Genomic DNA, 15,247 nt, shown 5'->3' with positions numbered 1-15,247 from the left:
TCTTAAGGCTTGGTACTTAACTTGCACTGTAGCAGCATTTCTCTGATAATATCTGCCCTTCAAGAAGGGAAGGAGCCTCCTTTGTATAAAGATTGTGCCTAAACAGCTCCCTCCCCAGACTTTTGCCTTCTCCACTGTTCCTTGATGCACTCTGAAATGTCTCTTCTGTAGAGTCAATCCTCTAAGGGCTGGAGGACCTAATCAGGAACAAGTGGGATATCTTTTTTTTAGGGCTGTAGAGAGGCAGAAGTGGGTTCCAGGTCAGAGAGATGCAGATGCATGAAAAAGAGAACAAAGATTGAGATCATGCTGAGTCATTTGACTCTTTTGAAAGAGGTGGAGTTGTGACAGGGTAGCTTGGTCCTCCTGGCTGAAGAGGCTGCCGAAGGATGTTAGTGAGGATGTTTGCCACAGTAGGAAGTACCAACTATCTATTGTGAGCCAGTTTTCTGGCCCTGCAGGGAGAGACACTCAGTCCAGTGTAGAAAGCCAGGTTAAAGTGGTGTTGAGGATGTTGAACTCCCATCATGACCAAGTCTAGTGGACCTTGGCTTTGGCATCTCCAGAGTCAGCAATGGGAGCAGTGACACCTGCTGCCACAGGTTCTCCTTCTGGGGAAGGAGAGCAAAGTCCTCAATTCTCAGGCAGTAAATGAGTGGCTAATGGGACCCTGGCAGTGAAACTCAGTTGATAAATGGCAGCAGTTAAGTTCAGAGTGTGAAGTCATGCATTAAATGGAACGGCAGTTGATTTCACTGTGCAGGAAAAGGGGCAAATTGACAGCATGGCATTAGAACAGACTTTCGTATCCAACATCTTGACTGTACAGTAGTGTGCCTCTGCAGAACAGCTGGGAGCAGGGAGGGAGTTTTTAGCCTTGTGTACTGCTTGTCAGCCTGGCACCATGTTGCTCTTGTAGAAGTGAGCTGAATCCGACTCTTCCTAAAGAAGTGTATGTGTGCAGGAGCTGAGTGTTATGGAAACAGTGTTTGGAGAAAAGAGGAGAGTGCACTGTTGCCCACTCACGTTTTGGCCTTGGGAAAACTTAGCAGTTTTCTGGCTTCTAGAGCTGGGAGCTGACAAAGACAGCTCTGACACAGAGCACCTTTGTGAGGAAAACCAGTTGTATAGGTGGTTGAAGGGACCATGCCTGTGCTTTGGAAAGCACAAAAGTGTGGAGGGAGGGGGAAAAGAACAGAGGTCAGTGCACTTCTATTGAATAATTGCTGCAGATGCCAGGGAAACTGGCTTTTTCTGGAAAATTTGACTCCCAGGTCAGAAAGTCTCCTTTGCCGAGGGAGTGCGTTGCTTTATAGACAGCAAAGTGTGACAGTTAAGTCTCAGTATAGCAGGCAGAGGGTAGGACAGCTGGAGAGGGGTTGGTAAGTTTTTAGTGATGGGTTACCATCTGTCAATAAACTCAAGCATTTATAAATCAGCTGTCCCTGGCAGCTGCTTTCATGGGGTATAATGCAGCAGAGTTAGCTCAGCAAAAAATGTGATGGCTGGTTGCTTCCTGCAGACTCTGCGCAGGGTTTTGTTGATTTGATTTCCTCTGGGTTTTGCCCTTGGTCCTTACCTGGGGTGCTCCCGCCTTACTGGTCTAGCCCTAGGCCTCCAGCACACACAGTTCTCCCATTGGGGCCCATCTGTCCTGCAGCACCCTTGCCTCTTCCAGGCTTGGGCTCTTGCCACAGTTCTGCTGAGGCATCTCATTGCTTGGACATCATGCACATGTAAAACTCTGCTTTTGTGCCTGAGCCATAACCAGCTGCCCACTACCTGCCATGAATCCCTCCTTCAGACTGTGGGCCTACCCTTAGTCTGTGCTCTGAGAATGCCTGTAGCGTGATGCTAGTCTGGCCCTTTTCATACGCAATTCCCTTCTGTCTGCACAGGATCTTATCTTAGTCTCCTTATGGTGACCACTGCACAGCACTGTTAGCTTTCCATCCATTTTCTGTAGCCTAGCACCATCATGGGCAAATTGGCAGTCCGTCAGCCGCGTGACCGTGTGCGGCACCATTTAGAAACCCCCAGGGTATCTCACAAGGAGTTGGCATGTCAGCATGGCATGGCAAAGAACTGTTCAGAAATTCTCTTTGGGACCTGCCCCATGGCAAGATAGCCTGTACTGCTTCTGGAGTTGGGATGCTCAGTGGTAGGTGGGAGATCACTGTGCTGTCCTGGACTGCACAGTGTGTGCCTGTGCTGTCTGTTGGTTTAAGGGGCTCTTCAGCTTGTATCATTGTGTAACTTGCTGACTGGGTTTCCTAGCGCCCTGGGGAGCAGCCTGCTTTCTGTTTTTGTATCAGGCGATCCATGAGCTTCAGCTGCTCCCTGCTTCTACAGCCTGTGTGTTGAGCTGACCAGGCTACATGTATATTTCTATTGTTTGAGATATTTTTCTCACTTTGTAACCCCTGCTTGTAGGGCAGAAGCAGCACCTGAGACCTGTTCCCTTAGCCTGCTAACCAAGCAAACAGTAACAGCATTTCATGAAGTTCTCTAACTTACATGGCTGGCTGTACTCCTGCAGTGTGATTTCTGGAGTCCTAGAAGCTACTTATGCTGCTGTATCTTGAATGCCAAAACTATCCCTGCAGAGTAAGGCCTTAAGCCACACTCTGGATCCTGTGGAGGGAAGGGGGTTAGAAAGTGTTGTGCATGGTTCTTGAAGCTTATATTTATGTCCCTATTATTGCCCCACGTTTCAGGTAGGTGAGGTCTAGTCCATGCTCTAGCACTTTATGGGAGTAGAACTTGGCTGTCTAGGCTAGAAAGCTTTCTAGCTCAAATCCCGTAATTCATTGCTTCATTTCTGCAGGAGAAGGTGTGTCCTTATGTAGCTAGGAGGTCTTGACAGCCTGGATATGTTGGCTTCCCTTTTACCCTACCCCAGTTTAAGAGTGGTTGGGCCTCAGAAATAGAGGGACATGTATTTATAGTACTACGATTATGAAAGCTTAGTTTCTGTGAATGTCCATAGTCTTTGGTGAGGGTGTGTTGATTAACAGCATGTTGTTAACTTTGCCTGCTCCTGTGAACTAATTAGCCGGCCCTGGATTTGCACATCTTTCAGAGAAATGCACTGTGAAAGGTTGCCAGAGTATTGGCTATTCTGTTAAACTCAGTAGTGTTAACTGTAAAATTGAAGCTTTGAACTTCGGACTTTTCTGACACTGACATGGTTAGTCCAGTACAACCTCTTCTGTGGAAATCTTTATTAGAATATCCTCTATATCTGCCCTTGCTCCACAGTGACTGTCAGCAGGAGGGCTGCATGGAGATTTATTTATAGGTAGAATGTGAACCCTTTGTGAAGAAACAAACTGTTGAATAAGACCTATGTTTTACTTAGCATTACCTAGTGCAGGAAATGCTGGCAGGTACCACAAAGAGAACTACTCTTTTAGTCTCCTGGAGGTACAGTAACCTGATTTTATATACACAGATGTACATCTTAATTTCCTGAAAATCTCTCTGCTCATGCTGCTGTGCTTCAATGTTAATATTCAATTAAAATGAATGGTATATTCCAGAGCAATTTGGGTAATACAGTACTCCATGTTTGCAAGGCTGTTTATGATGGTAAGCCCTTGTAAGGAAAATGTGAACTGTGCTAGACCTGCAGCTTCTGTGCGGCTGGAATCAACACTCTCCTCCGTGTTGTGTGGAAATAATGTAGGCTGGCTGGAATGGTGTCCTGCTGTGCAGTGCGAGCCGCAGTGACCTTGTGTGGATAATAGTCTTCATCTTAATATTTTTCCTCCTTTGGCATTTCAAGGGCCTTAAACTCTGGAGTTGAGTACCACTGGGACCAGCAGAATGAGAATGTCTTCACTGTGCATTCCAGCAACAGGAGCACTGAGCGGCCTGGGTGAGTCTCCTGGGTGTGGGTACCAGAGAGCCGACCCTTTCTGCTGGGGTCACTACATCTGACAGCATTGCTTCTTCCTCTTTGTTCCCTTCACACTTTCAGCTTTAAACATGCAATTTCCTCTTTCCGCTTTTTATGGGAAACATGACAAGTGGCACAGACTAGGCAGTGCTACCTGTCATGCTTCCAATAAGTGAAGTTCAGTACCTCAAAGTGTTGCCAGTGATAATGAAGTATATCTGTCATCTATGGCCTCAGTAATATTCTCAAGCAAGTTGCTGGAGGAATACGTGGGGCTCGTTGCATGAAAAACACCACACAAAGTAAACAATGCCTTTTGAGGGTGACTGAAGAATGTGAGAGTTGCAATGATGAGTGTAAATTCATTGGGTGGCCTTGGTGCCTGGGAGTCAGGAGAGTCTGATTTTTTTTTTTTTTTCTCCATCTCTGTTTGATTTCTGGTCATAGGACAGTTGTTTATCTACAATAAACTCTTAAAAATAAATCTAAATTCCTTAAGTACCCTATTGGCCACTTAGTCTAATCTGTCTGGTGATGCACTGTTCTAAACATGAGGGTGATGTTGTAGTCCCTTCCACCTTGCACCAGTGAAGAGTACTTCTCCTTAAGCCAGCTGTTCTCAGAAAGGGGGGCAGTCTTGTTTCTGGCTTATGAGCTCCAGAATCCCAAGGAAGTTAAGAGCTGGTGCACAGGGCAATGTTCTGTGCTGTCCCACACCCTTGGTCTGACTGGGGATGAATAATAAACAGTGAAGATTCTTTTCTGCGCTATGCAAGCGGTCATTGCCCCTCTCTACTCATATTTTTTGGCAGAACATCCGTCTTGTATCATGGGCTTAGAGGTAGCCAAAGGATGAGAACTCAGACCTCCCCTCCCCTTTCTTTAGGGGGCTCAGGCACCAAAGGCAGAAATACTGCTTGAGAACAAACTAGCTCCTAACAGAGGGCAAAAAAAGTGGCAGGTTTCAAATATTTATGAAAGAATGTAGATTGTGCAACGAGGCAATCTTTCCTAGACCCTTTTCAGCATTCCCAGCACTTACTACCAGAGATCACTTTTGGGAAGAGCATCCAACCATTGCCAACATTTAGCTCTTGTAATGCCATACACTTCAACTGTTTGTTTCTGAAAAGAAGTTAATGAGCCTCAAAGCTGTTCCTGTTATTTGCATTGGAGAACAGAGAATTTCTCTTGTCTGACTGGAATGGGCAGAAATGCCTGCTGGAGTGCATTCATGTGTGATGCTGACAAACTACGAGGTCCAAAGGAGGGAAGGCATACAGACTGTATCTTTGGGAGGTGAAACTGCCCTGCCGACACTCAGAGGGAGGTTGTGTGTGCTTACAGTCCTGTGCTGCTTTACCTGCTCAACTCAGTGGCCCTGAGATACAGAGTTTGTTCTGCAGGCTTAACGGTACTGCAGGGATGTCAATGCCTGTCAAGCACATAGCCTCTGTGGAAGGGTGAGTGGAGTAAAAGACTTTCTTGGCTCGAAGTCAGCCAGCTGAGGATGGAGGGATGCATCTGTGTTTGTGTAAATAAGTGCCAGGCCACAATTCCCTCCATTCTCTATCCTGCACAGTGGCTAGCAGGTGCCTGGTTGGAATGGAAGCGAGAAGAGGCTCAGGTGGATGCTTCCATGTTGCTGGGACTTGTGACCCCCAGTGCTCTGGTCTTACTTGTTTTTCTCTCTTTTCAGAACCAGCAGAGCCACATGGAGGACAGACAGGGACATGGGCCTGATGAATGCCATAGGCCTGCAACCCCGAAACCCCCCCGCCTCTGTGACTTCGCAGGGTACCCAGACCTTGGCACCTCAGCTGCAGAACGCCGAGACTCAGACTGAAAGGGAGGTACAGGAGCAGGAATCCGCCTCTGCAGGGACTGGGGAAGGTAAGAGCTCAAGCAATGACTAACTTGACATAGCTCAACCTGGTGGTAAGGAGCTTCCACACAGGTCTTATATCCTTTGAATGCATTTGGTGGACACTCTGGCATCTTTTCAGCAAAGATTTCTTTAGCCTGATTTTTCTGTAGCCAGGCCAGGATGATCAGGACAGTGAATCTCTGTCCATCTGGTAAAGAAGTTGTCTTTGCTTGCTTTTAGAGGGCGAGGGCAAAATGAACTCTTCTCTGGATCATTGCTTCTTTGTAAATCAGTTGTACTGGCATTGCTTCTCCCAAATCCCCTGCTCTTTAACCATCAGTAAGGCTGCAAACTGCTAAGAATTATTCTTTCGTCCTCTGTTAGAGCTTAACTTGTCCCTCCAACCCTAGCATCTAAAACCTGTGCAGGCTTCACAAGCTCAGCAGTTCTGACAACAAAATAAAATACTGCAAATCACTTCTCACAGAGCAGATATGAGTATTTTGCTTAATCTGGTAGGCTGTGAGTGTCCAGCTTAGCTGTTCAGAAACTACTTCTAGTGTTTTCCAGTCTGAGAACACTTATGAACATGTAAAGAGCTGGAAGCACCTGATGTTCAATTCCCATATGATAACAAATAACTGATCTTTTGGAAGCATGATGATTATATCTAGGTTACCTGTCTCTGTATCGTAGCGTGGTGCTTGGGTCCAACTCTGAAGGCTTAGCTAGGAAGGAGTCAGGTAGCGTACATAGGAAAGGCAGAGAGAATCAAGGAGATGATTTTGAAAGGGCTGGTTTGTGGTCATCCTACTTGGCTTAGGAAAACAGCGCTATGGCATGCCTGCTTGTGCCTGTATGTTTGGGCTCTTGTTCTGGAAGATACTTTTTGGCATGCAACTCTTGCATAGTTTCTGCTAGGTAGCATCCAGCGCATGTGACGTGGCTTTGCATTTCTCTGATCTTGGCTCTTCTGTTCCAAGTGAAGTGGTAAATTTCTTCATGACTTGAGGGGTTACCTACCAGCTTATGTCAGTGGAGCTGGGTTTAACATCTCCAGAAATTAGTACAGTTAGGGGTGTGTGAATCAGGCTTGGAAGTAGAGTATCTGGACAAATGCTGAACTCATGGGAAAGATGACCTTGTTTCCTCCACTGAATGTGTTACGCTGACTGAGAATATGGTTGAGTGTGCAGCAGCTGTGGGACATCCATCCTTCAAGATAATGATGGCTGAGGCTGCAGGCTTGGGAACCTGTCTCTCTCTGCCCTATTAAACCTGTGGGCTTCTCTAGTGCTTCTCTTCACTGCTGCTGTTCTGCATTCATTTGAAAGTTTCATTATCCCGTTCTTTTTGATCGGCCTTTCAATTTTCAGATCTAGAGCAAGGTTTGTGATTAGACCGTTAATGAGATGAGGAAAGGGTGTCCTTTACCAGTGCCTTGGGCAGGCTGTCTCTGGAAAGGAGCAAAATGTGGCATTTGGCAGAAAAGGAGTGTGGTAACAAACCAGAGACAGAGACTTCCTGTCCTCTCTGGGTTTTTTTGACTGGAATAAGATTGACAGGTTTCACATCTGGATGTGATCTCTGGCTCAGACTCTGACTTGCTGCACATCCTTGCAAGTGGCTTGACCTGTAAAATGGGCTGTCACTTTCCTGTCTACTATAAGGATTCTCAAAGCAGATTATTTTTAGTATGGATGCAAGCACTGGAGATAAGCCGAGCATTCTTACCTTGTAGCGACCAGATCTTTTGCTGGTTTGGTTCTCAGCTGAGACTCCTGTGCAAAGGCTCAAGAGCAGCTCAGAACAGGGAGCTGTCAAGAGAGTAACTATCGGAAGACTGTAGGATCCAAAAGCAGCTGTAATCCATAACAGAAGAATAGTACAAGGAACTACTGTGAAGTGGGAAGACAGGTTTGGATAGACTGGCTTGCTCATCTACTGTTATCAACACAGACAATTAGCCAGGGACTTGTGGCATTAGTGGCACGCTTCATCTAAGGGGCCTTTAGTGCTTTGCATTAGCACAGCTTGAGCCCCATTGAGCTTGCTGTGGCATTAGGGTTACTGTTATGCCTGGACCATAAGCTCATATGATCCTGGTCCAGTCTGCTCTGGAAGGCTAGGTGTGTTGCTGTGTTGCTTTTCTGATGGTTAATCTCTCACTAAATCTGCTGTAACTCTTTGCCTATTGAAAGGGAAGCAGTGTTTCCTAATGGCAGGATCTAGATGTAAGGGACACCTAAAAACAAATAGCATGCTACCACTAACTTGGTATGTGACGTAGGGCAAATTAATAATCTTCTACAGAAGGGGAAAATATCTTCCCATTGTACAGTGCACCAGGGGCTGTGAAGATTAATTAGTGTTTTGCATGGGACTTTGAAGATGTAAATTACTATGTAAAGGCTTTAGCAGTATTAGCAGCAGCAGAATGGATAAATCAGATGTGACTGAGTAGCGTGAAAGAAAGTGTTCTAGTTATCACCTCATCATGAGGAGAAAAAAAAAGGTGAATAATTATTTAAAAAAAAAAGGTGTGGGGGGGAGCTGGTGCTTCCCCCAAGATGAGGTTTCTGTCCTATGTCCTGTCAGCCCTGCTGGTATGGGGAATTCTGGATCAGGGCTTTTCTTGCAGATATGTGCTTACTGTAAAAAAAAAAAAAAAAAAAAAAGTATGCGGAATTGCATCAGAAATCTAATTAAGCTCCATGCAGGTATAAATAGTTTCCTTTTCTCATGCAAAGCTCTGCAGGGACTTTGCTGTTCTGATCATCTTTCTACCTTCTTTAGAGGAATGAGTGTATGATGACTTATTAGAAGTGAATCCCTCTAATGCCTGTATCTTTTGGTTTTGTGGTAGTTGATTGCTGCCTTGTGAACTCTGCTTGCAAACCATGCATAAGCCAAAAGAACCTAAAGTTGGGAGACAAATCAGGAGAGGTACCAAGAAGTGCCTGAAACAGTGTTTCAGCTGTCTCCTACTTTCCTTTAAACTAACAGACATAGTGGAAATTGTGATGAGCTGTAACTTCGAGGCACTTTTAATTAGAAACAATCTGCTGGGATTTACACTGCCTTTTCCCTTGGAAATAGAAGGGTGCAATGGGGGAGGCTCTGTTTGCAAATTAAATCTCACTTAAATGAGCAAAGATTCCTTATGAGACTTAATGACCTGAAGTTTTAACCTTTAGAAACTGTAATTCCCAGTCAAGACTGGGTCAGGCTGTGGCAGACACTTATTCACGCTACTGAATCTGTGGCATATAGTACAAGTGGCAGTAGCTGTAAGAGCCTGGAACAGTGCAAAAGGTACTGTAGACTGAGATTAAGGGGCCTTTATAGAGCTACAGGAAACTTGGCTGATTGTGTGTGCGCGCTGTCCTTGGCCCTCACCAGTATATCAATATCTCTTCAAGTTAATGCAGTTGGTTTAAAAACAAACAGGCAGTTGTCATCGCAGTTTCTATCATCTAGATGGTCTTTGGGGCTTAAAATTCAGATAGCTAAATGCTCACTGAGCAAATAGGCATGTATTGTTAACTACTGCCTTTGTAGACATCAGACAACTTGCCGTAAGTAGACTGCTACTTTGCCTGTATTTAGGGGAGCAACACATTGACTGCTGTCATGCTGTATACAGTTTCATAACCTATTTGGCTGAAATATTTCTCACTGGCCACTACAAATTTCCATCTTGTGCAAGTGCTTTCAGAAGTTGCATCTGTAATTTGATGAGGAGAGGTTGCTTTGAGTGGGAAGAAGTTTGTAAAATGAAGGCTTGGGCTTGTGGGATTGTCTGTTCCAATTGTTAATAGTGAAAAGAGATCACGTATAGATGAAAACTTCCTGGTGTAATTTTCCTGGTACATTCCTTAGACAACTTGTGGATGCCCCCTTAATTTACCTGTGGGCCTTGCTTCCGTGGGCTTTTCCCTTTATGGGATGTGTGTTCTCTGTTTCCACAGGTAAACAAGTTGTACTCCCTGTAGGTAATTCAAGGTCCACTTTACTTGATTCAAGAGTGGCAGTGCTGCTTCCTTATGCCTAGTTCCCCTGAAAAAATAGCAGACAATTTTGCCTTTATAGTATTCCGTGTCAAACACTTGTCTTGCTAAAGTAGTGTGGCAGACAACTCCTAGAGATGCACTAGCTAGCTACAGGGCATCCTGGCTGCCATTTTGTTAGTTATTGGAGTCAGTCACCTAGACTGGCAGAAATGCCCTGGTCTTTGGGATAGTCAAGTGGGCATGGAGAACACACATTCAATAAAGTGAAAAGCCCATAGAAGCAAGGCTAAGATCGGGCTCATCTGTGATGGTTTGCACTGGCCTCACTCTTCAATTTTTCCTATACTCTTCAATTTTTCCTATTCTCAGCTTTCTTCTTTCTAAAACAAGCAGCAGTTAGTAGTTAGGCTTGCAAACAGAGCTTCAGAATTAGAACTAAGCGTAAGCACTTCAGAGATGTCTAAGCTTTCAGTGCACATGGAACAACAGCTCTGAGGCGTGAGCTGACCCACTAATTCAGGTGCTCAAAGATAAAAAATATCAGCATTTTTAAATTAATTCACTTGTTGCATAAGGAGAGAAGAGGGAGGGCCACAGCTCTGCATAATCAGATATGAATGATCACATCTCCCTTTAGTGCCACAAGAAACACTACCTGTTACTTCCCCCCCCCCCCCCCCCCCCCCCAACCAAGCTCATATGCATGCTCAAACTGCTTCTATAGGAGCTCTGGAAAGGTCACCTTAGGTAGAAAAGCTCTGTAGGAATAGCACTGTGGACATGCTACTAATATTTGTATTGTAGAAGGGAACCCTGGATGATCCTTTTCTGTCCTGTCGTGCACAGAATGTGTGTGTCCCTGTCCAGAAATAGATGGTGATTGTGTCTCAGGATTGCTTTCTGCTCTGTGATGGATTCTGACACAGGGACAGCCTGGGTAGCAGACAAATTGCCAGGTGTTATGACCACACATGAACTTCACACACTTTTTCTGTTTCTGGAGCAAGTTAGCTCACTCAGGTTTTTTTAGGGTTTTGTCTGTAGTGCTCTGAGGGTGTTCTGCTGTTTTCCTGACCCAGGAAGGTGATTCTAAAAGAATGTGAGCTTAGGATAAAGGATTTTACAGGGCCTGTGAGATAAGAATATAGTTTTGAGCATTAATGGAGAGAAGAGGAATGAGATATACTGTCACTTGGCCTGTTCCTCCTGCATGAACTCAGCTTCATGCTCAGTATATGCCTAAAGTCCTTGGAGTCTGGGGGGGAAGCATCACTAGTAAGGGTTTTCTCTCTGTACTGCTTTTGTTCACCTGGTGGAGTGGGGACTGGAGTTTGGTCACTACAGTAAGCTGAAACCTCTAGAGCTCTGAGGTGTGGATTTACATCATTACTGTTGCTTTGGAGTAAGTGCCTGTGTACATGCTCTGAACCTCCACTAAGTGGAAGTTAGCTTATCCCTTTCCCATTGAGTACTAATGTAGCCTGCACTGGCAGCATGGTGAAGAATGTGTGGGAGTCACCAGACAGTAGAAATGGGCTGTATGTGAATCTGTGCGGTAGCTCAGATCAAGGCAAATCTCTCAGGAAGCTTTGTTCCTAACTATTCAGCAAAAGCCATTGTTGAAACCTGAAGGGAAAAGGGGAGGACCCCCCCCCCGGCAAAAAATCTGCCCCAAAGCAGATGTGCTTCTTGACTGCTTGTGTGGCGAGGCTGACTTCTGGCCTTTGGTGGTTGGTCCTTCTGGAATTTCCAGCATCCTCTGTGCTTACAGTCTGAAAGCTTACGACCTAATAACCTGCCAATTTTTGCTGTGGCATCAGCCCTTGCCTGTTCCTTGAGCAGGCAACAGCCTCAAACCTGGAACTTCCACCATGGCTGGTGGTAATTAAGGGGAGGGAAGAGCAGAAGGTGCTGTACTGTGTGCTGCCTGTGTGGACTGCTGCTGTGAAGCACATGTTCGTGATGTTAGGAGCATCAGCTGGGGATCCTTGCTGATTGCAGCTCCAGTGCTCTTGGTATTGACCAGTTTATAGTAAGTGGTCTGTCAAGGGCAGAGTACCTGCTGCTTCAGGCCTTGTGTAGATAGGGCTGGCTGGCATGCCTCTAAGCCAGGCTGCAACCTTGGTCTTCTCAGCTTTCCTGTCATGCACAGCCAGATGCAACAACAGAAGTGCTTATGCCCTCAGAAGGAAATGATGATAAAATCCAAAAGCATGCTTCTCAAACCCTCCACTTACCTTCTACTTATCATTAAGGTTCCAAAGTCCACAGGCATTTACGCTTTTCACACTGAAGTTTCCAGCCATCTGATGTTCTCCTCTGTGCTCAGTGTTGTCTGTGCTGGTCAGCCTGGTTCATTGTTCACGCATCAACCACATCCTGAACAGGATTTCTCTGCCAGAGTTGTTGGCCAGACTCTGTTCAGTGGGTATTCACACACCCCTAGGCTCTGCTGCAAACACTTCTGTGGTTACTAGCATCTATGGTCTCAGTCATGTTCTAACCAAGGAGCTATAAAATTGCCCTGTGTATAGTGTATATAGCAGGCTACTACGTCCCTAGCAGAAAAAGACTTATTCTATTTGTGAGAATTAAATTTGCCCTTAGTATCTCTGTTGTTTCTGTGACAGGGCAGTCAGCAAGCTTGTCTGAAGGTGAAATTAGCCATACCTTGCGGTAGAGGCAGTCACTGGTGTTTGATGCAAGTACCACTGAGCCCATGAGGAAAAGGAATAAGCTGTCACTGATTGTGTACATGTTAACAGTCTTAATTATCTTGGGGTTTTTTTGTGTTTTTTTTGTCTACAGTGGAATGACATAGGTTGTGCTGAATACCATAGACCCATATTGGAGACATGATCTCCACCCCACAGCCCTAAAGTTTTGTCTTCCTAGTCAGTGTGGCATTTTGTTTTTTATTGTTTTTAAACTCCTGCCTCTATTTAGCCTTGCTGACATTTGTGTTCATTTCCCTGGTGCCAGGAGGTATCATGGCTTTCTCCTGTCCTCTAATCAGCACTGCGATGGCTTCGTGGAGCTGGGAGTGAGATTTATCTCTTTAATACGAATCAGCAGGATGCCACTATGAAACCATTTTAGCAGTTTATGATTACAGATTTTTCCCCCAAACAGTCTGGGTGAGGTTTTCAGCAAAAGGAGCATGCTGGGAAAGAGAGCTGGGCTGGACTTTCCTGCCATGGGGATTCATTCTTCTAGATGGGCTGTCTTTCTGTGAGATTTTGTTCTTCAGAGTTATCTTTAGCAACTAAGGTATCTGATGATGGTTCTCTCAGAGCTCAGTATTGCCTGACTGTGAAGGGAAGGCTAGGAGATAAAGTATACAAAGGTCCTAGATTTTAAGAGATGCTCTTTGCATGCCTCAAAAAAGCTGCTTCTCTAAGGCTTGGACATGCAATCTGAGGGATATCTGTGGCAGTGGCAGCAAAATTTTCTTGACAGAGTTGAGTTTTTTTTTTTTTTTTTTTTTTTTTTTTTTTTTTTTTTTTTTTTTTTTGGCACTTCAGTGAAAGTTAGAGGAATAAAACTTCAGGCTTCTGGAGCAAAGCCAGTTTTCTGTCCCAGCCCATATGCACAGTGATGCATCTGCTGAACATGCTTATTCTTTGTCCTGTAGTTTTCCTTGTGTGCCAAATTTGCTTCTGTTCTCTCTTGCAGGTGAAGGTCCAGAATATGGAGCTAGTGGGGAGGACGCTCTGAGTAGGATCCAAAGGCTCATGGCAGAAGGTGGCATGACTGCTGTGGTCCAGCGGGAGCAGAGCACCACCATGGCGTCTATGGGCGGCTTTGGCAACAACATCATTGTGAGCCACCGGATCCACCGGAGCTCTCAGACTGGTGCAGAGTCCACTGGGGCTGAGGGCACCTCAGCACAGCAGTGCACCTCTCAGCAGCTGGCAGCTGAGCTGGAGGGACAGATCCTTTCGGAGTCTATGCAGCTGTCAGAGCATAGCCTGAGCCCGCGGACAGCCCCTGGCGGGAGTGAAGGACAAGGAGCTGGTGATCTGGACCTGTCAGAGCAGGCCCAGTCCTCCATGGACACTGAGGGACCAATTGAATACAGTGACCTAACTAATAATAACCATCTTCCTGACAGTACCAACTTCTATAGTAATGACAGCACCAGTGGGGAGTCGCGGAACAGGTAGAGATGAGTTGTGTGTTGGTGCTACCCTTGTACTGCTCAGCAGAGACCTGTACCTCACAACTGGCCAGGAGCTGGAAGAGTAGGGACTTGTGGCTTTGGCAGGATGTTGGCAGTTCAGAGGGCATCTGTACCCTGAGTGGGAAGGGATAAGAACTGCAAGAGAAGCCATGGGGAAGGAGGCATATTATCTTAAATTCCAACATTCCTGCTGCTGAACAGTTAAGAGGAACATAGACCATCCTGGTTGCACCTTGTGCAGATCCCCTGAGCTCAGCCCTAACCCTGCAATTTGGTAAACATCCTTTGGTAAAGCTTCTTTCCTTTCCTCTTTCCTGCCCTTTTATGCCTAGGGATTGATTAGTAGAGTGAAGAAAGGGAAAAAGGGCTTGCAACATCCTTCCGGAGACAGGCAGTCCTACTGGACAGACCTGCATGTGATGCTCCAGCTCTTTGCTGGAGTGGAGGAGTCTTCCAGGCCACAGTCCCACTCAGTGGCACAGCCCTGCTCCCCTTCAGAGCACAGTGTCTTTTGGGACCCTTCCTGCCTGAGTTGTGGTCTTCTCTAGGAAGAGCTGGACTTTGGCAAAACCTGCATGGCTCACAAACCGCTCATGAGTGGAGTTCTTTCCCTTTTAGAGTGTTGGTTTAGTACTTGGCAGGAACCTAAGCAGAGCTGCTGTTACAGATGGGTAGAGGGAAAGGGGCTACTGCTTTCTAGTCAGGATGCAGTTCATGCAAGGATATTCTAAGCTGTGCCAAGCTTAATGTGAATGAGCCATCCCAGCAGTCTCATGGCACCAGGTCTGAGCTGCACCTCGGCAGGGGGCAGGGAATACTTTCAGCTCCAGGCCAGGGTGTGAGGTATGGGTCTGTGATGTAAGGTGTTGCATGTGAAATCTTGACCTTGTACATGTAGTTTCTAGTGGAGAAAATCAAGGCTCTGATATTTTGTTTTTAGTCTCAAATGTGATTTTCCTTTTCGTTTGTAACTCTCCATCCCTAGCAGGCTTGTGGAGGAAGGACGGGGAGAGTGTGAGTGCTAACGAGGGAAACACCAAAGATCAATGTCATTAAAATATGACAAACCCTTGCTTGACCTACTGTCTTCACTTGTGTGATGGATGTCTGCACATTTGGCCTTGGGATGGGTATGTCCAGCTCAGAAGCTCAAAGCAGTTTACAAATGTCAGATTGCAACTGCCTTCCTCCCAGGAGGAAAGCAGGCTTAGCCATTGAGTTGGAAGCCCAAAACTGGGCAACAGGGAGGAGAAACTGGAAGTCTTGTTTGTGAGTTGCCTTTT

The 15,247-nt window shown here is 45.8% G+C and overlaps 1 protein-coding gene across 4 annotated transcripts in view; it reads left to right on the top strand.

Moving 5' to 3' along the window:
* The window catches only part of AMBRA1 (autophagy and beclin 1 regulator 1), a 140,704-nt gene extending 125,668 nt beyond the window's left edge, over window positions 1-15,036 (top strand). For all 4 annotated transcript variants that reach the window (XM_064512673.1, XM_064512674.1, XM_064512672.1 and 1 more), the window contains 3 exons: window positions 3,788-3,880; window positions 5,601-5,794; window positions 13,457-15,036. In XM_064512673.1, the coding sequence (XP_064368743.1) occupies window positions 3,788-3,880; window positions 5,601-5,794; window positions 13,457-13,947 (778 nt within the window). In that variant the 3' untranslated portion in view covers window positions 13,948-15,036. The remainder of the gene's footprint in view (window positions 1-3,787; window positions 3,881-5,600; window positions 5,795-13,456) is intronic.
* Window positions 15,037-15,247: the final 211 nt, after the last annotated feature.

Source organism: Dromaius novaehollandiae, chromosome 5, assembly GCF_036370855.1.
Source record: "Dromaius novaehollandiae isolate bDroNov1 chromosome 5, bDroNov1.hap1, whole genome shotgun sequence".
NCBI lineage: Eukaryota > Metazoa > Chordata > Aves > Casuariiformes > Dromaiidae > Dromaius > Dromaius novaehollandiae.
The sequence above is the reverse complement of the archived record's forward strand: the minus strand, read 5'-3'. Positions and strand labels throughout refer to the sequence as shown.